This window comes from Rhinatrema bivittatum, chromosome 6 (genome assembly GCF_901001135.1).
Source record: "Rhinatrema bivittatum chromosome 6, aRhiBiv1.1, whole genome shotgun sequence".
Taxonomy (NCBI): domain Eukaryota; kingdom Metazoa; phylum Chordata; class Amphibia; order Gymnophiona; family Rhinatrematidae; genus Rhinatrema; species Rhinatrema bivittatum.
This window is the reverse complement of record NC_042620.1, coordinates 201,790,507-201,814,954: the sequence shown is the minus strand read 5'-3', so window position 1 is coordinate 201,814,954 and position 24,448 is coordinate 201,790,507. Positions and strand designations below refer to the sequence as shown.

The 24,448-nt window shown below is 43.3% G+C and overlaps 1 protein-coding gene across 1 annotated transcript in view; it reads left to right on the top strand.

The window, feature by feature from the left end:
• Positions 1 to 24,448, top strand: part of IQCA1 (IQ motif containing with AAA domain 1) — a 645,805-nt gene that overhangs the window by 86,462 nt on the left and 534,895 nt on the right. Inside the window, exons 4-5 of the mRNA XM_029606410.1 lie at positions 9,203 to 9,394; positions 15,354 to 15,425. Of these exons, the coding sequence (XP_029462270.1) occupies positions 9,203 to 9,394; positions 15,354 to 15,425 (264 nt within the window). The remainder of the gene's footprint in view (positions 1 to 9,202; positions 9,395 to 15,353; positions 15,426 to 24,448) is intronic.

Genomic DNA, 24,448 nt, shown 5'->3' with positions numbered 1-24,448 from the left:
CCCAGGTATGGTGATTCTAGTGGCTCCGGAATGGCCAAGATGTCCGTGGTTTGCGAATCTTCTGACTCTAGCTGTCGACGGTCCGCTGCAGTTTCCTCTGTCCCCAACTCTACTGCGCCAAGGGCCAGTCTATTTTGGCGAGGTCGATTGCTTCTGTCTAGCGGCATGGCTTTTGAAAGGCAGCAGTGAAGTTCGAGGAGTTATTCGCCTGCGGTGATCGCCACGCTCTTGCACTCCCGTAAAACCTCTAACTCCAGAGCCTATGTTAGGGTCTGGGGGGTTTTTGAGTCCTGGTGTGTGGAACGTGACATTCGTCCTGCCAAGGCCTCAATCCCGGAAGTTCTGGATTTCCTTCAGGCGGGCTTGTCCAAGGGTCTGGCCTTTAATTCTTTGAGAGTTCAAGTAGTGGCATTAGGTTGTTTTCGAGGTAAGCTGCAGGGGGTGGCGCTTGCTTCGCATCCTGATGTGGCTAGGTTCCTGAAAGGAGTGAAGCACTTGCACCCTCCAGTTAGGAATCCCTATCCTTCCTGGAAACTCAATTTGGTCCTCTGCGCTCTTTGCTTGGCCCCCTTTGAGCCCTTGAAGAGGGCGACCCTGAAGGAGCTCACTTTGAAAATGATGTTTTTGATCGCTATTGTTTCGGCGAAGCGCATTTCAGAGCTCCAGGCGTTATCTTGCAGAGAGCCTTTCTTAAGGATTTCGGATGTGGGTGTTTCCTTGCGCACTGTTCCATCCTTTCTCCCGAAGGTGGTCTCTGCCTTTCATTTAAATCAGTCTGTGGAGCTTCCTTCCTTTGCGGGGCTGGATTCCTCTTCGCCAGAGGCCAGAGATTTGCATAAGCTGGATGTGAAAAGGGTATTGTTTATTTATTTATTTTATTTAAAAGTGTTTGTATACCGTCTTTACAAACAGTGTTTAATCAAAACGGTTTACATAACTAAATAAAAAAAACAAATGTAAATAAAGATTTAAATTTAAAAGAACATAAAGATTATCAAATTATAAAAGCTCAAAATTACAAAAATATATAATAAAAATAAAATCTAAAACAATGAATAGTTTACATAAAAAATAAATCAATATATAATAATGTTGTGCCCTGTGTGATGGAGAAGTAGTTATGTTATTTAGTGTGTGATATATGGAAAGCAGATTGAAATAAATGTGTTTTTAGGGATTTTTTGAAGTGTTTGGAGTTGGATATGGATCTTAAAGAGTCTGGTAATGCGTTCCATAAGATTGGTCCAATGACAGAGAATGATCTTTTTCTGGTGATGTCAAGACGGGCCTGTCGTGGTGATGGGATGTCTAAGAGGTTTTTGTCCAGTGATCTTAGATGTCTGGTGGGTTTGTAAATCCGGAGAATGGAACATAAGGTAATTGAATTAGGAGTGTAGATGAGAGAGTGTATAATGGACAGGATCTTGAATTGTATTCTGTATTTAATTGGTAACCAATGTAATGATTGAAGTATCGGAGTGATGTGATTTTTTATGGAAGAGTTTGTTAAGATACGTGCTGCTGCGTTTTGGATCAGTTGAAGTGAGTGAAGTGTGTTATCTGGGAGACCTATATAAAGAGAATTACAGTAGTCAAGCCCCGAAAAGATGAGTGATTGAAGTATAGTCCGAAAATCGTGAAAGAAAAGTAGAGGACGAAGCCGTTTCAAGAGTTGAAGCTTATAAAATGAATTTCTGGTAATTATGGATATGTGTTGTTTTAATGAAAGATCTGAATTAATGGTTATACCTAAATTTTTTGCAGATTTGGAGATGGGGATAGTGATACCATTAAATAGGGATGTGAATCGTTTTAGGACGATTAAAATTATCGTCCGATAATTTTAATATCGTCTTAAACCGTTATGGAACACAATACAATACAGATTCTAACGATTTATCGTTATAAATCGTTAGAATCGTGAGCCGGCACACTAAAACCCCCTAAAACCCACCCCGACCCTTTAAATTAAATCCCCCACCCTCCCGAACCCCCCCCCAAATAACTTAAATAACCTGCGGGTCCAGCGGCGGTCCGGAACGGCAGCGGTCCGGAACGGGCTCCTGCTCTGAATCTTGTCGTCTTCAGCCGGCGCCATTTTCCAAAATGGCGCCGAAAATGGCGGCGGCCATAGACGAAAAAGATTGGACGGCAGGAGGTCCTTCCGGACCCCCGCTGGACTTTTGGCAAGTCTCGTGGGGGTCAGGAGGCCCCCCACAAGCTGGCCAAAAGTTCCTGGAGGTCCAGCGGGGGTCAGGGAGCGATTTCCCGCCGCGAATCGTTTTCGTACGGAAAATGGCGCCGGCCATACGCGTATGGCCGGCGCCGGCAGGCAGGCCGGCCGGCGCCGGCCGGCAGGAGATCGACTGCAGGAGGTCGTTCAGCGAGGGTTCCGGCGCCTCGCTGAACGACCTCCTGCAGTCGATCTCCTGCCGGCGCCATTTTCCGTACGAAAACGATTCGCGGCGGGAAATCGCTCCCTGACCCCCGCTGGACCTCCAGGAACTTTTGGCCAGCTTGTGGGGGGCCTCCTGACCCCCACGAGACTTGCCAAAAGTCCAGCGGGGGTCCGGAAGGACCTCCTGCCGTCCAATCTTTTTCGTCTATGGCCGCCGCCATTTTTCGGCGCCATTTTGGAAAATGGCGCCGGCTGAAGACGACAAGATTCAGAGCAGGAGCCCGTTCCGGACCGCTGCCGTTCCGGACCGCCGCTGGACCCGCAGGTTATTTAAGTTATTTGGTGGGGGATTTAATTTAAAGGGTCGGGGGTGGGTTTTAGGGGGTTTTAATGTGCCGGTTTTTCGATTTTTTCGATTTTTAACGATTTTTAACGATTTTTCACGATATTTTACCCCCCCAAACGGCAACAATACGATTCCCTCCCCCTCCCAGCCGAAATCGATCGTTAAGACGATCGAGGACACGATTCACATCCCTACCATTAAATACTAATTGAGGGGGGGGGGGGACCTATGGATGAATCTGTAATTGATGAGAGGTGGACTATTTCTGGTTTTTTTTGGATTTAGTTTTAGTCTATTGTGAGAGAGCCATGTGTCAATAGTCGTGAGGTATAAAGATACTAAGGATAATGTGTGAGTCCAAGAGGTGTTGTATGGTACCATTAACTGTATGTCATCGGCGTAGATTTTGAATTGTATGTTTAGTGTATTGTATTGTTGCGTTACCTGGAGGTCACAAATAGTTTTCATCTGTCGGATCATCTTTTCGTCTTATGGAGTGGACCCAGAAGAGGTCAGAAAGCTTCCAAGGCAACTATCGCCTGGTGGCTGAAGGAGGCTATCGTGTCAGCATACCTTGTACAGGGCCGGCCGATTCCAGTCGGGCTTAAGGCTCATTCTACGTGCTCGCAATCAACTTCTTGGGCAGAATGTCAATAGGTACCGTCGCAAGAGATTTGTAGGGCGGCTACCTGGAAGCCACTCATATTTTTGCGAGACACTATAGACTTGATGTCCGGGCACCTGAACCTGGGGAGTTCGGAGCCAGTGTTCTCCGAGTGGGACTCTCGCAGTCCCACCCTGGTTAGGGAAGTCTGGGTACATCCCAGGAGTCTGGGCTGCTCCGGGTACGTACAGGGAAAGGAAAATTGGTTCTTACCTGCTAATTTTCGTTCCTGTAGTACCACTGATCAGCCCAGAGTCCCACCCAGGGAGAGTCCGCTTGGCCAGTAGTTCATCTTTTCTGGTTGTCAGTTTCATATGCCCCCCTGTTTAGGTTCAGAATTATAGGGCATTGTTTTTCAGTTTCAGTTACGAGTTCTTTATTTCCTCTGTTCTTCGGGGGGAGGTTGTTCAGAGACAGTTGTGAATTTTTATTTTTGTTCTGCTTGGATACAGTGGAATACTGACATACTCTAGGGGGCACCTCAGTGGTATACGACAGAGTCCACAGAAATTGGTCTGTCTCCGCCTGCTGGAGAGGAGGTAAAACCCAGGAGTCTGGGCTGATCTGTGATACTACAGCAGGGGTGGGCAAGTCCGGTCCTCGAGGGCTGCAAACCAGTCGGGTTTTCAGGATACCCCTAATGAATATGCATGAAATAGATTTGCATACAACTGAGGCAGTGTGTATGCAGGTCTCTCTCATGCATATTCATTAAGGATATCCTGAAAACCCGACTGGTTTGCAGCCCTCAAGGACCGGAATTGCTCACCCCTGTACTACAAGAACGAAAATTAGCAAGTAAGAACCAATTTTCCTTTTTTATTTTTTGGAGATGCTGGGGGGAAGAGAGAGAAAGGATTTGCTTTGTTAGTAACTGACCAATTAAAGTGCATGTAAACTCATTTCCTGATTTGTTTTTGTCAATCACTATTTAGTTTCTTTGTATTTTGTGTCACGAGTGTTGTTGGGTAAAAGTGATGACAAAGCTTCATGCAGATGTTACACTAATATATTTCACTGTGAAGAGGTATTCACAAGAAAACCACAGAATATCTTACGGGACTAGAACCAGAAATCTGACCCAGTCCACCTTAAGCCTCAGACAACAGGGAATCCTAGTCTGGGAGGAGGTCCCTGAGAAGGTGTATATCTAGCCAGGCCCAGGAGGGAACAGGAGACCCTGGGGAAAGGAGGAACTTTAGGAAAGGCCCAGACCAAGAGACTGTAAGTTGTTATACTGCTTCTTTTTTTTAATAAGCTGTGAAGGTGTGCAGAGTTGTTTTTCTTTTGTGAATTAATAAAAGTTAATAAATATCCAGCTAGAGCCTAGCCTGTGTCCATTCTTTTTTTTTTTTTAATTTTTTATTTATGCATTTTCAATTTACAAACAAAATTCAACTAATGAATACAGATTTTCTAATTTTTGAATAGATAAAGAAATACTTGTCAAAATCTGATATTCACATTACATAATAATTTAGAAGTTTATGTAACAGGGTAATATACGAGGAAAAGATGTGAGGTTGCCCTACACCCAATAAACATTTGAAATTCTTGAGATTACTGACAGGTATAATTCCTAACTTAAGCCTCAAGCATCTACTACTGCATTCTCTTGGGGTTTAGAGTCTAAAAATACTCGTAACTGTGAAACCTCAAAAAATGCTATTTTTTGTTGTTGCATTTCCACCTCACACTTACAGGGGAATTTTACTAGCATTTTCCCACCTTTTACTAGCATTTTCCCACCTTTTCTTTCAACCTCTGATCTTAGATCTAAACATTTCCTCCTTCTATCCTGAGTTGGTTTAGAAAGATCTGGATAAATCCATATTCTACTACCATGAAAGAGATTCATTCTATTTCTCATATATAGTCTAAACACATTATCTCTATCAATGGCAAAGGAAAATGATACATGCAACACAGCTCTAGTGGATATTACTATGTCTATAGTTGACTCTATAACCCCTGTTAAATTCAATGATGTTTCTAAATTAGGATTCTGCTGTGAAGCTGATTTCGGTTCAACATAGTATATCTTTGAAATGGTAGGAATAGATTGCTGGGGAATTTAGATTGCTGGGGAATTTTAGCCTGTGTCCATTCTTTGACCATTCTGACTACACACTGTGCTACATATTGTGTCAGTTTGGGATTCTCTGAACTAAGCTTGCTCGGCCGTAAACCCATGACAAACAGAAGAATTTTTTTTCTTTTTGTTTCCTGGGGCCCTAGAAACAGCAGCTGCCTGAGAGAAGGATTTAAACAGGCTAGGAAATGGACTTACCAGTAAGTCAGTGCTGAGCAGGCAAGGTTTTGTTTACAAAAAAAAGAAAAGAAAGGGAAGGGTTCTTGAGTAGGTGCTTGGGAACAGTATAGAGTCTTTTACAGATTCATGGACAACCAGGACCAATAGACTAACATGGTGATAATGTTCTGGTTTTATGTCAGCAGCAGCTCCAGGAACTTGGCAAAATTTACAAGAAGTATTTGGCACAGGTTGCTCAAGTCATGCAAGCTACCACAACCTGAGTTAATCTGGTACCTTCTGTCATATTTAAAATGAAGTAGGTAGGTTTTGGGTGCAAGATGGCTGCTTGAATGGAGACGCCGAGAGCTGTTTCTCTTACTTTGGTTACTTCTGTCAAGATTTCCTTATTATGGCATCCAAGAGAAAAGGAAAGGTTAGGGTTTAGCCTCCCAAAACCCTTTACCTTGAGGGACAGCATTTGATTACGGCTTTTGTGTGTCCATCCCCATTGAGTGTCCTGGCGGAGGAACGCTGGTCTCTCCAGGGGGAGAGGTATATCTCAGTCCCCGGCCTCAAGCCTTGCTGCCGGCAATCAGATGCAATGATCCTTCGTCAATTTCTGCGGTGCAGAGTGATGACTCACAAGCCACGTCGGAGGGGTTGTTGAGCAGCCAGCATCATTTTCATCTTTGTTGGATATTTTGGTTTCACCCTCTCTGCAGTTTGTTTCTTCGCAGCAAGCTCCTGCTGTGAATTCCATTGCGGGATCGAATTACTTGTTTCCAGCATCAGGTTCAGCTACCTTCTCTACAGTTGAGATGGACCTGAAATCTCCTCCAAAGCCAGCAGATGTAAAGTTGGAATCATTGTGGGATATACTCTTTCGATTTGGTCAGGATCTGACCATGGTTTATCGAAAAATAGACTCCTTTTCTGCTAAATTGGATCCTCTGGTTTCTTCTTATGACCTTAAGATTTCTGAGTATGAGATAAAAATTGCTTTTATGCAGCAAGATTTGAATAATTTGGCTGCTGCTCAGTCTAGTTTGGTTCAGGGGCATGGGAATTTCTCTAGAAGGCTTGAACTTCTGGAAAATTCTTCTAGATGTCTGAATTTACATTTCTTATCCTCTGATTTATTCTCATGACCTTCAGATTTCTGAGCATGAGATAAACATTGCTTTTATGCAGCAAGATTTGAATAATTTGGCTGCTGCTCAGTCTAGTTTGGTTCAGGAGCGTGGACATTTCTCTAGAAGGTCTGAATTTACATTTCATAAATTTTCCCAATTTTTCTTCCTGCTTATATAATGTTCTAATTTGCCTTCTCTTAATGTGTCCCAACGTTTTGTAACATCTGGATACGAAATAATTGAGTATGCAACGTTACTTGTTTTCTTTGTAATTGATAGTGATATAAGTAAGGTCATTTCATCTTATTTTCGAAATTTAGATTCTGAATTTCATGGTCAGAAAATCTGTGTTTTGCCTGATTTATCTAGGTTTACTCAGGAGCAGAGGAGAGGGTTTCTTATGCTTAGACAGGAGATACTGGCATTGAGGGCTTCCTTTATGCTACGATACCCCTGTAAATGTCATATTAAATATCATTTTGATAATTATATTTTTTTCTCTCCTAAGCAACTTAGATCATTTATTGATAAAAAAAATGAATTTAACTTCTCCTGTCCCCTCTGATCAGCAACAGGCTTGATTTTGTTTCAAGGTGATTTACACTGCTAAGGCCCTTTCCTTATGGGTCTTAGTTTGCTCCTCTGTTTTTCTTCGCCTCCCTCTTAAATTTCCTTTGTTAGAATGGTATCAATTTAATATTAATGTTGCTTATTACTTTTTTTTCTTGTTTTGCTTTGTGTATGTTTTTTCTTTACCATTTCATATTAATGTTACAAAGTAATGAGTATGTGCTTTGTATTTATAAAAGCTTATACATAAATATTAACCAAAAAAAAAAAAGAAGTAGGGAGGACCTGGAGGTCTTTCTGAGAAACTTTGAAAGGACCACTTGCATGACAGGTTGTCCAGAAGCTAACTGGAACACTTACCTGGCAAATTTGCTCACAGGCAAAATCCAAGTGTCCTTTCTGAGCTCCTTTATCCAGTAATTTTAGGTCACAATTGTCCCCAGTTTAAAACCTTTTGGTTCAGGTCTAAACTTAGCCAGGTAGACTTATCCAGCTTAGGCCCAGATTTTAAAAAGGTTCCGCAAGCCGGGCCTATTTTAAAAGGCCCGGTCACATACGTAAATCCCTGGGATGCGTGTATGTCCCAGGGCATCGGGGAGTGGGTGGGCAGGGGGCGAGGTGGGGTGGTCCGGGGGCGGTGCGGTGCTAGAGGCCCTCAGCACAGCAGCCATTTGTTGCTGTGCCAGGGGATCGCATGCCGGCAGGGTGCCGGTGCGCGCTACTTGCGCCTGCTTTCAGGCAGGCGCAACAGGTAAAATAAAACTTTGGAAGGGTTAGGTTAGGGTTAGAGGGTGGGAAGGCTAGGGGAAGGGGTAAGAAGGTCAGGCTAGGGGGTAGGGAATGAGGGAAGGCTGAGGGCGTTGGCGCGCGCAAGTTGCACAATTGTGCATCCCCTTGTGTGCGCCGACCCCCAAATTTATAACATATGCGCACCTGCGCGCGCATATTATAAAATCGCATGTCCATGTGTGCTTGCTGGGTAGCATGCGCACAAGGATGGGCATGCGCAACTTTATAAAATCTACCCCTAAGTGCGTATATATATATATATATATATATATACACACACATGTATATTCAGTGGCTTCGCCATGTCAGTGAATAGACATTGTAACTTATCCAGATAATTTCTAACCGACATTCAGGATCATTCATCAAAATGCATTATGGCTTTAACGCCTGCTATAACGCCATAACGCATGCATTAATGCCATAATGCATGCGATAGTAATGGTAGCACGTGGTGCGAATGCAAATTTTCAAAGGGGTGGGATTGGGGGAGGGGTTTGGGTGGGATTAATTAAAATGAAGGGCATTTTTGCACTGTTCGATAGTGTAATGCACACTATTGCACGCCGGAAATAACTACACCTTTTTTCCTAGCATTAAGCTGTTTGAAATGCCTGAAATGCAATTCACAATAAAGATTGTGAATTGCATTTTTGCCTTGGGGAGAGGGGGAGAGAGAGGGAGCCTCTGGGGAGGCCTTCACAGTATTCAACTATTTATATCACTATAGGAGGGCCAGATAAAACTCGAGAAGAGGTTTTAGTGGTGGTTTAGGGTTTTGGGGCCAGATTTACCTGCAGAGTGAGATGTAAGAACAGCACAGTACACCTCAGTGAAAATTTGACGTCATTTGGAGTGAGTAAAGTCTCACAAAGATGAGATTTCTACAGTGTTCTCTCGCCTAGCTTGATAGTACCCTAGTATAGAGTCCATCTAGCTAGGGCAAGAGAAGATTATCTGGCTTTTCATGTGACACTTTTGAATGAGTTAGAAGCTGTTGAGCATGCTAAACATGTCACAATTTATTTTCTTTGTCTTGTGATTGTAGAAGGATATTTTGAAACCATTGTCCATAGATGATGCTACTCGAATAATACAGATTGCGGAGAGAGCTCGGCAGGGCCGCCTAAGAGCTAGATTCATGAGGGAGATCTACTTGGAAGAACAACGAGTAAAACGAGCAAGACATGTTGGAGAGGTCTTTCTAGATCCAGATATTGCTGCAGTTCGTATTCAAAAGGTAAAAACGTATTAATAACTTCAAGGAACTATAATCCCAGATTGGTCTAGAGTCTAGAACCAGCAGCCTTCAGGTACCAAGGCAGCAATTTTATTGATCAGCAGCATACAGTTTATTTACATAGAGAAATCATTACTGTCTTTATTATTAATTTGTTCCTGCTGCCAAGATCAGTCAAAATACTTCATTCTTTTCTCTTTCTAAAATTTTTCTTTTTTTTTTTTTAACCGGTCTGACTTCCCATCACAGTGATAGTCTTTGATAGATGGCTACAGACCTTGGCGCTTGGAGGTGGACCCTTGTCCTGGAGCAGTGGAGAACGGCTCCCTGGTAGGGACCAGGAAGCACCTGCCCCCAGGGGGCGGAGCACACCAGGAGACAGAGGCTAGGACGAGCTTCACCATTTGAAGCCCGCAGTCCCCCCGGGTGGAGCCCGTAGGGACCTGGGCCGTTTGGACTTAGGTGGGCCTCTCAGGGTCTCCCGGAGAGGTAGTAGAGAAGCGTGCCCACGAACAGCAAGGGAGCGCGGTCTGTCAGATGGCTGTAGGTCTGGGGGATCAGGGAAGGCCAGTACAGTGTAGGTAATGACAAGGCAAGGGAGAAAGCCAGAATCAAGAGACGTGGTCAATGGCAGCTGGGGTCGAACTCCAGCGTGAAGCCTGGTGTGCAGTGGAAGGCCCGGCGACCGTCGCCGCGGTATGCCAAGGCCTGGAGGAGCTCACAGCTGCTGCTGGGGAGGCCGATCCGTGACCTGCAGAGGAGCTAGCGAGGTGAGCAGGCCCGTGCACAGGCCGGGCGTGGACGGAGCACGCAACAGAAACCCAGTATGCATACATCCTGAATCTCACCTGTAGATGTCACTGTTGTATGATGACTGGGGCTTCCTCCCAGTGACACTGAATAATATCTCTGCAGCATCCTCATCCCTTGTCAGCCTAAGGAACAGAGACTGGGGCCAGGAATTGAAAGAAGGTCTTCCCACTGGCCTGGCCCTCTATAGTACTCCTAATTTTCCAGAATTCTTACAATACATTCTGGAAGGAGTGCTTTTATATTTAGAATTGAAAGTTACTAGGTATATAGCTTTAATTAAATAAGAAGTCTTATAAAAAAAGTGTGACTTGAGCTTTCCTCTTTCAAGAATAATTCTTGCCTAGCTCAGCATATCTATCTTGCATTGCAGTAGCAGGTCATAGAAACTAACACCACCTCATTTTATTTATTTTAAAATATATCTAAACAACCTCCCTGGCCCATGTGGATTGTCCAAAGTGGTGTACAATAAAATCACAAATCCAATAACACAAACAGAAACAAACAGCACCTAAAAGCCAATTATAACTACAGAACAAAACGAAAATGACACTTATATCCCAGAATCTACTATTTGCTTTCAGCTGGGAACAGCCATGGTTTAAGATGTTTTCAAACAGCTAAATAGTTTTTCTCTTCCTTAATACAAAGAGGTAACACATTCAATAACCGAGGGGCTATTACCAAGAAAGATCTACAATACATTCTAACCTTATTTACAGTCTTAAAAGATGGCACCATTAACAAGGCATTCAGACAGAAACACAAGTTACAGGGAGGGTGAAGATGGTGGTTCTATGAGAAGGCATGGTGTTTGAGCTCCTCACTATTCTTCTTGCTGGATTCTGCAATGCCACTTTATAAGCGCAAGAATAAAATCCCGGATGGGTCCTCTGCCACCCCTGTGATTGATCCCTTACAGACTAAGGGCCTGATTCACTAAGCTGTTTTCCCATAGAAACAGTCTGGGAAAAAAAGCCTTAGTGAATCAGGCCCTAAGATTGATGAGTTCCTTATCTAAACTTCAGAGGTTTCTCCAGGTGTGAGTTCCTTTGCAGAGAGTCCTGTGGAATGAGCGGAGATTCTACAGAACTTTCGGCACTCCAGGGCTCATCTTTGAGCCCTGGAGTGCCGAAAACTCCTTCCCCGCCTCTTTGGATGTCATCAGCAAGCGGCTCCTTGCTGCCACGAGGGCTGCTATCTTGATCTTAAGTGGCGGCATCTGGGGAGGATTCACTTTATGCTATTGAGAAATGTCTTCTGGGTTTCCCAGAGGAGGCTTTGTCCTCAGCACGAGATCTAGGTATCTCTCCATTGGAACAGGATGCTATGGTGAAGCTGCAGCTTCCATCTTCAACATTAGTGGGGTGAAAGGCTGCTGGTAGCAAGTTTTCCTCGCAAGCTTTGGATATATAGACCGATAATTTTATTGAAGATTGCTGCTATCAGTCATTTTTAAGACTTAACAACATCTGTCCATGTATGAATGTCTATCACAAATTTTATATATTGTAAATATCAGCAGAAAGGTATTTTATTTTACCATAGCTCTCATCATTTCCCAATTGTTTTCAGAAAGACCTTTTACAAGAAAGGGTGGGAAGTGATTTAATAAACACTTGGTAGCTCTCATATGAGACAAAGTCTTCTTCAAAATAACAGGGAATACCAAATCAAAATTATTTTTTCAGGGCTATACTCACCTGATTGACAATCTTTTGTAGGGGCTGGACACAACTAATTGGAACAGGCAGAAATGACATGCAGCAGTCCTAGACCTGAAAGCTCCCCTAAAATGTAATTATTCCCTTTCAAATGTTGAAGTTTAAGATCTAAATCACATCTTAGATCCACAGCCTTTTTGACATAAAAATTGATAAAACTATCGATGAAATTGTGATGTAAATCAGTCTTACTGTTGCTGCTGCTGGCACAAAATGGATGGTCATAGCTGCAACACTGAGTCTGTTATGGTTTTGAGGTGTTGGAGTGGATTCTTGGGCACTGCGGTGATGGTTACACTCACTGGGAGGAGCCCCGTGAGGAACCGCAGTGCTAAGATGGACTCGAGACACACAAACACAGAGATTTGTCTTTTATTATACAGCTGGATGATACCACCAGAGATGGCAGTAGTGAGGTGATCCAGTAGTAGCATTCTAGGGACCCTCGGCAGAGGAGACCCATCTCTCAATGATAGATGTTAGCAGCACCCGGTAGTATAGGTTCCCAGTGTTGAGCTGTAGATGAGACAGACTGACAAAAGTTAGATTACTCACTAACGGCTCGATACAGTAAGGCCGCGGTAAAAACAGTGCGGCAGTGTCAGGCGCACCCTTCCTCCCCGCACTCACAGTTCTTCTGACCTAACGCCTGATTCTCTCTTCTAATCGCATGCAAATGCATGCCGCGGCTGTGAAGCGTTAGGGAAGGGTTATGCCCGCGCAACCCATTTTACTGTATAGGCGCTGTAACAGCGCCTATACAGTAACCTGGGTGCGCTGGTACCTGTCATTTCAAATGACATTTGAAATGACAGGCACCAGGAAGTGTAAAAAGTGTAAAAAGTGTAAAAAACAAAAAACCTGTGTGTTATATAAAAAATAAAAAAATTTTAAATACCTGTCGGAGGGCCGTGGGTCCAGGCGGCCGGTGGGCGGCAGGCAGCCATCAGCGGCATCCGGTAGTCCCTTCTCCCAAAATCGCACGGGCGGGTCGGCAGCGGGGGGGGGGGGGCGGCAACAGGATCCGGGAGCGGCGGGTAGGCAGCAGCGGGGTCCGGGGGGGCAGCGGCAGCAGGATCCAGGGGCGGCAGCGAGATCCGGGGAGCGAGTAGCGGCAGCGTGTTCTATCGGGCAGGCAGGTAGGTGGCAAAAAAAAGATGGCCGCCTGCACGGGAAAAGCGTGCAATTGGCCGCTGAAGACGTGACGTCACGACGTTTGGCGTCACGGGGTGTGACGTCACGTCTTCAGCGGCCAATTGCAGCTTTCCCCCATGCAGGCGGCCATCTTTTTTTCCCACCTACCTGCCCGATCGAACACGCTGCCGCTACTCGCCCCCCGGATCTCGCTGCCACTGCCGCCCCTGAATCCTGCTGCCGCTGCCCCCCGGACCCCGCTGCTGCCTACCCGCCGCTCCCGGATCCTGCTGCCGCCCCGCCCGTGCGATTTTGGCGCTCATCCAGGCAGGGGGAGCCGGAGGTCGTTCGCCGTCGGCTCCCTCTGCCTGGATGAATGCCCGTGCGAAATCGGGAGGAAGGGCGAAGGGACTACCGGATGCCGCTGATGGCTGCCCGCCGCCCACCGGCCGCCTGGACCCACGGCCCTCCGACAGGTATTTAAAATTGTTTTATTTTTTTATATAACACACAGGTTTTTTGTTTTTTACACTTTTTACACTTACCGTAGCAGGCCCGAGCCTTGCTACTTTTTCGTTTGTTTTTTTTTTGCTTCGGGAGGAGGGGACCGGACGGGGCTGCAGGAGACCGGACGGGACCAGGGCGGGTAAGCAATGTTTTTACACTACACTACACTACACTAACTCCTACTAGGGGGAGGCGGTAAACTAGCAGGTTAAGGCCGCGGCAGAACAGCGGGTTACGGAGGAGATAATATCAGCGCCCGTTACAGTATCGCAGGGGAATAGCTAATTCCTTCATTATACAGCTTTTTCGTTCATTTACATGCTGGGTGCGGAAAGGGTTTAGGAAAGGGTTTAGGAAGCGCTAAGGACGCGTGAAACTGGAGACTGTATCGCTGGATGGCCTTACTCGTCTGTATTATGCGCTCCCAGCACGTTACAGATGGGGAATCTTTAACTCAACGTTACTGTATCGACCTGTAAGTTGGTAGCTGTATTGGTGTAGATTTCAGCAGGCAGAAGTAGTTGGATGCAGGCACCCAGGCAGGGAGAGCAGGCCCTCGAGGAGCGAGTACCTGGTCCCAGATAGGCACCTGAAAGAAAGCAAAGGGCTGATGTCAGGGGCGGGACCATATAGCCATAATGTCAGCTTTTGTTCCATCTCCATCTGCTGGCAGAGGTGCATAACCCACTTATTTGGATTGATCTACCCTTCACTAAAGGAAAGGAAATTATTAGGTAAGAGGTAATTTCTCCTTGGCAAACACAAAACCAGGCACTTTATATATGGGATTGATTGAGGTAGAGACAACTTCAAATTAAGCAAAGTTACAAAGAATGAGGCATCTTAGGAGGCAATATAAAATAGTGTGGTGGATGGCTCTCTAGGAGAGAGTGATTAGGTGGAGATCATGCCTATTTGATCCTGGATTCACACCCTCTTTTCCATGCTCTATTCCCACACCAGGCACGCAGAACTATACCTCTCTTTAAACAACTTTAAAAAATTTGGAAAGATACAAAAAAGACTGACGAGCACAGACCAACAAACTCTTTCATTCTACAGATTGACTCTTAAACTCAAATATGAAACAATAGAATGGGAAACAGATTATACACAAAATACAAAGCAGAAATCAGAATAGAAAAAGCACCCCTTCTCTCTCCTCACAAAACTAACCTTCAGCTTCTAGGTTCAGAGTTCCCCTCCGGCACACAAAACTGACAACCGGTTTCCTGCATAGGCCAATATTTCTACTGTTTTGGGAAGGCATGTCCAAACACCAGCAAAAAATGGAAAAAAACTAATTCAAACACTTTTTGCTTTTGCCATTATTTTTCAGCCAATGGAGGGCAACATATCACTAAGTGTACTTCTTAATGCATGTTTTAACTTTACTTTTGATTTTAGCACAGAAATTAACAGTACTACCATTTTTAATGCAGAAGTTAGCTACTGTTTTATCATACCTACCCATTGGTACAGATTTTGAACTTCCATGTACTTTGTATATCATTAACTTATTGTATATCATTAGCTTATTATATGGAAAGTTAACTTTAGTGTGGTAATTCTAAAGTTTGCAGTCATTTTTATTGCAAGTTTTTATCATGATTTTATTACATTTGCTCCCATCTAAATAGCAGGTGGCAACCTGTTCAGGGCTAATTGTTGGACTGCATATTTACTTTTCCTTCCTTTATGTATTTTTTCCTGTATTTGTTGCTCAAGAGGAAGCAGCTACAAGGTCCCGTTGGCTAATATAGTTTCTCTTTACAATTTAGATTTGGCGTGGATACATTCAGAGGAAAAAAACTAAACGTGAAAGAGAAGAGGAACTGATATTCTTGGGAATGGTAGGTTTTCTATTGTACTAAGAGCACAAATTATTGTACATCTGTGCTTTACTTCTCCATTCAGGAAGAAATAATCAAGAGGTGCTGGAGCTCTGCAAATGGATTTTGTCAAGGGACAAAAAGGTACAGAATGTCAGCATATGCAGAATGTCAACAGCTAACAGCTAATCCCTTAACTATAATGACATCAATAAATCAGCCTCAATAATTGAAGACTGGAGAGTGGCCCTTTTAAAAAGGACTTCAGGGGTGATCTTCGAAACTATAGACCAGTGAGCTTGTCCTTAGAGCCATGTATATGGCTCTAAGGACAAGCTTTATGTATAAAGCTCTATGTATAAAGCTAAAGCGTTCTATTTATAACGCTAAGGCATATGTTAATATGTTCTCTGTACACCGACGTGATATCTTGATAAACGGCGGTATATAAAAACCAATAAATAAATAAATAAATAAATAAATTTAGAATGATAGAAGCTATTATTAAAAATAAAATTACTAGGCATATGAATAAGCATGACTTAATGGGGAAGAGCCAGCATGGATGTAGCAAAGGGAAGCCATGCCTTACCAATTAGAAATGTTTGAAGGTATAAACAACCATGTCAATAAGGGCAAGTTGGTCGATATAGTATATTTAGATTTTCAGAAAGCATTTGACAAAAACCTTCATGAGAGACTCCTCAGGAAATGACAAAGTCATAATGAAAGAGGCAATGTCCCATTATGGACTGGTAACTGGTTAAAAGATAGGAAACATAGTGGGACAGGAAGGGCAATTTTTAAAAACATTTGCAAGGGTAAAACAGTGTTTTACACACAGAAATAGGTTCTTTGAAAATTTCCTATCATCTCTGAATGTAAAAGTATATGCTTATTGCAATGTTTCCCAACCCTCTCCTGGAGGCACACCTAACCTCTCCTGGAGGCACACCTATCACAGTAACAGGAGCAATGACTGGCCAGCACCATTTTGAAAGATGGTGTTGACTGGGCCTGGAAATAGAGGAAGCTACGGGCCTTCACTATCCCATCAATGATGCTTCTTTGAAGTATAGGGGGATTCTGGGGGTGGGGGTCCGGAAAACTCCTAGATGTCCCAAGTCTGTTTTTTTTATGTGTGGGGGTGGAAGGGGATGGGGGGATTCTAGACCCCAGGGATTATTGTTTTTCTTGGGGGAAGGGTCCAGGGGAGCTGGAGGGGAAGGTTGGATGTCTGGGTGGGGGAGTGGCCATATGGGGGAGGGTCTTTGTTTGGGAGGTTGGTACAAAACGGAGGATTTAGGGAAGGGAGCTGGATGTTTTTCAGAATATCCGGGGTCTGGTTTTCAGAATATCCATGATAAATATGCATGAAATAGATTTCCATACACTGGAGACACAATGTATGAAAATGTATCTGATTCATATTCATTTAGTAATCCTGAAAACCTGACTGGCCAGGTGTGCCTCCAGAGAGGAATGGGAAACCTTGGCTTAGTGCCCTACATGACATTCCTGGAAGTGGAGTCAGGGAGAGATGAGCAATTATATGCATATGCAGACAGTAATGTGCGTAATTTAATTAGAAAAACTACCTGCACACATAATAGGTGCAGATCTGTGTGTGTACCTTTTCTGACTTGATTTTCAAAGTTTTCCCTTTGAAATTGACAGTCTGTGGTACTTTATACTTATGGGGAGCAGAAAAGGAGCTGTCATTATCACAAGTGAACTCCGTGGTTGGCAGGTAACCTTGGAGGAGGCAGTGGCTTTCAACATGGGATTATTTGATAGACATTCCTAGACACTGCTTTCACCTGTCATGGTAAAAGTGCTTTACAAGAGTCTTTCAGAACTGTCAGAAAGAATTGTGATAATATATGTATGTACATTGTACACTCAGACTTTACCAAGGATTTTCAAAATGTATTTATGAGCACTAGTTCACTTTGAAATTCTTACCTTAATTGGCTGAATACACACTAAACAGTAGATACATGCACATAGTTCCACCTGCTCCAAGCAGGGCTTAACTTTTGCTTGTAAACTTGTGTGCATACATTTGAAACTCTGTCCCCGGGAATGACTTGACTACCACAGGTTTGCTTGAAGTATGTACATAATTTTACGTGCACTAGCCCCTGGGCCATTTTCAAAGAGCCAATTACATGCAAAAAACTAGGTTTTATACACATACATTCTTTTGAAGATCAGGTCCATTATTTATTTATTTATTTTTAACTTTTCTATACCGACGTTCCTGTATAAAATACATATCACACCGGTTTACAATGAAACTGCAAATTCGCTCAGGGGCGATACAAGGAACATGGGATATAAGTAACTGTGGCGAGGGGAGCTATAACGAACTTCACAAAAACATCAGAACAGAGAACAATCCTTAAATATATCATGAAGCAAAAAACATTTGAGTGCAATATGAAAAGGCCCAACCTTAATTGTAAGCATACATGACAAAGCCCATCCTTAAGTCACAAACTTAAGTAAAATAGTAAGATAAAGATTGGCAGCGGCTAGAATATGGCTAGCTGTAAGCTTAAATGATAGTGCAAGATTATTTTATTATTTAAAGTAGGTCACGGACTGGGAGATGTGAACCTGCTGGTGGGTGAGTGATCGAAGGCAGGAAATAGTGACAATGGACATGTCAGTTGCGAAGCTTGGCTGGAAAGCCATGTTTTGAGTGGGCATTACTATCATCAGTGCTGCTCAGGTTAAAACTAGTGTTAGCATTCAACATCAAACTGAATCCCATATCAGTGAATGCATTAACATTAGTACCAGTGAATTCATCCTAGGGTCTATTCTGCTGTCATTTCTTGCACAAATGTGGATATTTGTTTAATATTATGCTTTTTCAGGCACTTCAAAGCAGATTATTTGTTATTATTATTTATATACTGACATCAGTTTACATTCAGCTACTGTAGGTATTTCCCTATCCCCAATCTAAGTTTTGTACCTGAGGCAATGGAGGGTAAAGTGACTTGCCCAAGGTCACAAGGAGCAACAGTGGGACTAGAACACTGGTCTCCTGGTTCATAGCCCACTGCTCTAACCACTAGGCTATTCCTCCTCCCTTACATTCTGATAATGTAGGTATTTCTCTATCCCTAATGGGCTCACAATCTAAGGGGGGGGGGGGGTCATTTATCAAGCTGTGATATTTTATTGTGGGAGGGATGAAATATTGCAGGTGGATATTGTGGAAATATTGTCATGTTATTTTTTATCACAGAAAAACTTCATGATAGAAAAGAATACAACAGAAACCACAAAAACACGTGATGGCAGCCCGCTTCACATGGGGCTGTCATCGTTTTAAAGGGTCACACAGCCCAAAACCTATCACCTCTAAAAGTGCCATCTTGAACTGCAGTTACGTAAAACTGTGAGAGATGCAATGCCCCAAATTAAGTATCGATTAATCCCCTGAGGCAGGCACACTAGTCCCGAAACATCAGCAGTGTCGGGATCTTCATACAAATAATCACACAGCAATTATGTAGACTGAGTGCAGTCATTTTTAAGATAAGTTTTTGATTACATTTTCTGAATCAAGTGTGGTAATAAAAATTGGTTAAATAAGGGTATTGAGAGGTGATTATACATGATTATATCATTCAATGCATTATATGACTACAGTTTAAAGCTATTGTGGGCAAAAAAACTACAGATTGCAAATTGCTTTGTAGTGTGAGGTAATTCCCTCTCTAGTAATAAGAGTATTGTGTGAGATTGTTTGGATTCCACGTCTCTGTAATTTTTTGCACATTTTTATTTAATTTTATATGAGGTGGAGTGCCCTTCTATATATAGTTAATATTGTATCTCTCTGAAACCTTTAATTGGATAGGCAACCAATAAAGCAAAGTTGCTTACTTGTAACAAGTATTCTCAGAATACAGAACAATGTCAGTCTCCATCATCATGTGGAGCCCAGCATGGAAATTTGATTTCAAAGTTTCTAGAAACTTTTCGCATGCCCTACCACCACACTTCCACAAGAGGGCCCCTTCAGTCTATAATTTAGTTTAAACTTCAAGAAACCAACTCCAAGTGGAGGTGACCAAGTTTAATGAGGTCAGACATTCTACTGTCCTTTGAGAACAACTGCTATTTCTGCTATTTCTGAGAAGAAGCAGGGTGGAAGTCATCACTCATGGGGAATCCTAGTTACCGACTGCTTCAAATGAAAAAGGGGAAAAACTTGAAACAGTGCCAATGGGGACAAACTGTTTTTGGTGGCAGCAAATAATTTTTAAATATATATATTTTTTCATAGCAGTAGTCTGGAACCAAAAGAATAGACCCTGAGGAGGAAGGGGAGGGGGGATGGAATTGTGATCTAAACCACAAAGAGATTCAGGACAGACTGGCTAAACCTACTGTCGTGTTATTAGTCTCTGTCCAAGCAATAATGCAATGTAAATGTGTGAAGAAAATTCCACATCACAACTTTGCAGGTCTTCTGCATGGAGACTGATCTTAGGTGGGCTATTGATGCTGCCATGGGTCTGACACTATCAGCCTTGACAAGGCCCACCATATTCAGGCCTGCCTGGGCATAACAGAAGGAGATGCAATCTGTTAGCCAGTTCAATACAGTGAGTTTGGTATTGGAAATTCAAAGTTTGTTGTCAAAAGAAACAAAAAGCTGGGTGGACTTTCTAATGGCTTCAGTTCACTCCAGAAGGTCAAGACTCTCTTAAAGCGCAAACTATGTAGTATTTGTTCAACTTTATGGACAAGTTGCCTGGGAAATATTGGAAGGATGATCGGCTGGTTAAAGTGGAAAACTGACACTATGCAATGAAGTGGGAGTAGTGAGCCCTTGGGCTGCTGTTAAGTTTATACAGTGTATCTCGTGTGAGCATAAGATAGGCCTTAACAGGTGGCAGCTGATACATCTCAAGACCAGATCTTCTGCCTGACCAGCCACCTCCCCCTTAGGTTAAGGCCGCAGGTTCTGGCAGCCAGCAAAGCTTTCCAGGCCGGGTATGAGAAAAATAGAAGTACACAAGGTTGGTAGCCAGGCTAAGGTTGGGTCAGGCAGAGAAAAGAGCAGAGTTAAGGTCCAGGTTGAGGTCAAGGCTTGTAGAGATCAAAGCAAAGTCAAGATTCAGACTGAGGCCAAGGCAATGAGAAATCAGGCCAGGGATAGAACACAACAGAACAGGCAGGAAAGGACAAGGCTGGAACAAGGCAGGGCAGGCACACACCTGAACAAAATCAGGAACAAGGCAGGATCACGCTGTAGCAACTAGCACTGTAGAATGAGCAGGAGACCTGTTGCAAAGGCACTGGAAGGTGACTCTGAGCTTCGTTTTATACAAGGCAGGATATGATGTCACCAGTGTGTGTCACAGGAAGTCCAGCTGGCAGGTTTTATAAAAGAGGCTGAGGAACTGTAGGAAGTTCAGCCATGTTCCTGAGATGCAGCAAGATACCGGAGGTGCTTCAGATGAGGTGAGGGGCGAAACATACTACCTTAGGCAAAAACTTAGGATACAAATGCAGAATCACCTTGTTATGAAAAAACTTAGTATAATGTGGATATGTTACTAAAGCCTGAAGCTTACTGACTTTGTGGGCTGAAGTGATACCAAACAAAATATGGTCTTCCAGATCAGATATTTCAGCTTGCAAGTCTATTGGCTCAAAGGGAGCTTTCACCAGCTTATTCAATATTATGCTAAGATCCCAGGACTCAGAGGGAGGCTTCAAATGAAGTAGGTCCTGCATGAAATAGACAACTAAAGGCTGTCTTCTGTATGATGTTGGTAAGCACCAGTTGCATAAAGGTGAACTCTAACTGAGTTGTAATTAAGACCTGATTCTGAAAGATAAAGAAGGTAATCAGTTTTTGTGTTGTATAGGAGAAAGGATTTACCATTTTGCCCTCACACAAATAAGACAGACTTCCTCTATTTCAACCCATAGGACTTCCTAGTGGAGTCCTTCTTGGAAGCCAAAAGAACATGAGGCAATTCTTCAGAAATATTCAGAGGTTGTAGATCTACCTTCTCAACATTCAGCCTGTGAGGGCTAGGGACCCGATGCTGGGATGGCACAACAGCTCATCATCTTGCGTGATGTGAATTGGGGAATTTCTCAGCCAGATTAAATACCAGATAGATATCTCCTACACAAGTAGGAACAAAATGTATCTTGATGCTATGAGAATCATAGTTCCCTGGTCTCTTCTGACTTTCAACAAGATCGATGTGATGAGTGGAATTGGAAAACATGCAAACAGTAGACTTTACCCCAATGTAGAGTAGAGGTGTCTGAGGCTAATTTTCCTTGAGTCACTTTTTTTGGAGCAGAAGAGTGGGACCTTTCTGTTCAGAGTGGATACAAGTAGATCTACACAGGGGTGCCCCAGTTGCAGAACATCTTGTTTGCTACACCCCTGCCAGGGACCATTCATGGGATTCCTATTTCCAACTCACATATCTGTTAGGATATTCTCCATGTCTGCCAGAAATGTGATTCTAAGGAACATTCTCTGAGAGATGGTCCAATCCCATATATAGATAGTCTCCTGACACGGGAGGTATGAACTGTTCCTCCCTGCTTGTTGGTATAGAACAATGTCATTTGATTGTCCATTTGGACAATGATAATTTTGCTGACCAACTGATCTCTAAAAGCCTTTAGATCATACCAAATTCCATGTAAACTGCCACACGGCAGTAGTTATTACCGTTTAACTGTGAACCGGAGTGATATGTATTGTATACAGGAACTCCCGGTATATAAATCCATAAATAAATAAATAAATAAATAAAATAAATATAGCACTAGGAAGTTTATTTGATAAAGTTTTTCATGAATTGACCAAAGGCCCTGGGTGCAGAGCCCCTCTACAAGGGCTCCCCATCTCAAGTTGGATGCATCCATGTTTAGGACAATTTGAATAGGAGGAATTTTGGAAAATGAATACACCTGGATAATTTGAATGCTGTCCCATAGATTTTGTGTGGCCTGAATCCACTGTGATCCAAGGGTCCATTAGTTATTTCTCACAGAAGACATGCCAAGGCAGTAACATGGACTATTCATGTCATGAGGCGCAACATTCTAAACATATCCTATGCTGATGCCTGCTGACTCATTCTTATCCTCTGTGGATATCAATATGATAATCCTTATTTGTGGGAAGAAGGCTCAAGTGATTCCAGGGTATGAGAATCCTTACCTAGGGCACTGAGGAATAGGTTTTAGACCTCTTGGCTTTTTTGATTCAACCCCCAATGCTGCTTTTTGAATTTCGGAGCCTTCTAAAAATGATATATTGTGTCCACCTTCTTATTCACTGGAGCCATAAAAGGGGGGGGGGGGGGGGTGCTCTTTCCTACATACTCATTTGTGCCTTCTGAAGGATCTCATGGACTGGGTCTGCCAAAATATCCTTATGGGGCTCCACAAATTGAGTTAAGGCCAGCATCTTTGTTCTGGACTCTATCATTTTGCAAAATAAATGGAATGGTATCTGCCATTCTCTAATAAAGCCAGCAAAGAAGAAGTCCCAGAAAGGAAACTTTCTCCTTTACTTTGTAAGCAGAGGTCGAAGGAGAGACCTGTTGAATTCCCTCATCAGAGGTCCTCAGATCCACAACCTTATCCCCAGTAATATCATGAGTCCAAGCCCAACAGGTAGGTCAGGACATGCACCTGGATTTCATCCTGCTAGTTGACAAGGCTTCAAAGAAGGAAGCATTTGTATGTTGGGCCCTAAACCCTGACAAGCTTCTGCACCTTGGGAAGTGACAGCAGTATGAGATAAGGATAAGAGGAGAATCATAAACATGGGTGGGGTGGAAAGGAGGGAATGAGAGGGGCATTATTGTAGTGGAGGGGAGGTGGGACAGAGGGAGAGATCACTGAGGGAGATGAGGGGCTGACGGAGCAAAGGGGGATTATTTGGGGGATATTAGGGAGGAGCTAGAGTGGGATCATTAGGAATCAAGGAAAGAGGCTGAAGAGATGGGAAGGCATTGGCTGGGGAGGGCATTTAACTGTGTGAGAGAGAGAGGCATAGGAGGGGAGATATTTGTGCAAAAGAGAAGGAATCAGCACCAGGTATGTGTACATGCCAGATAGGGTAGAAGAATAGAGAGAGGTTGGAAATGCTGGTCCAGAGCAGGAGTAGGGTATCTCCTTCCCTTGATCACAGATTGTGTCCTCCAGATCCTGGAATGGCCTGTTCTTTTCTGTCTCTCTTTCTCCTCAGATTCCAGATCCTCCTTTCTTTGATCCCCCTTCCTATTCCTTCTTCCTCAGACACAGTAATTTTAGTCCTTGTCATACTTTTCTCCCACCCCTAATTTCTTATTCTTCTCCCTTATCCTCCCACTTCTTCCTTGATCTTCCCCATTCCCATTCCTTTCTCCCTCTCTTCCCTCATCTTCAGTCCTTTCTCACCTCCTCCCCCATCCCAGGTTATCTCACCTTCTCTCATGTCATTCCTGGTCTGCTCACCCTTTCCTTCTTCTGTTCCCATTCCTGAGATCTCTATGCTGATTCTTGTGATCAGTTTTCCTCACACAATAAAAAAAAAAATTATACAAAAAAAACCCCGCAAATATGGAAAACAACTTTATTTTTATAGTGTAGTATAAAAGATGGAAATGTTTGCCAATTTGCTTCAAAATTTTCTGTTTAAGAACATAAGAACATGCCATACTGGTCAGACCAAGGGTCCATCAAGCCCAGCATCCTGTTTCCAACAGTGGCCAATCCAGGCCATAAGAACCTGGCAAGTACCCAAAAATTAAGTTTATTCCATGCTACTGATGCTAGCGATAGCAGTGGCCATTATCTAAGTCAACTTAATTAATAGCAGTTAATGGACTTCTCCTCCAAGAACTTTTCCAATCTTTTTTTAAACCCAGCTACACTAACTGCACTAACCACATCCCCTGGCAACAAATTCCAGAGTTTAATTGAGTGAAAAAGAACTTTCTCCAATTAGTTTTAAATGTGCCATATGCTAACTTCATGGAGTGCCCCCT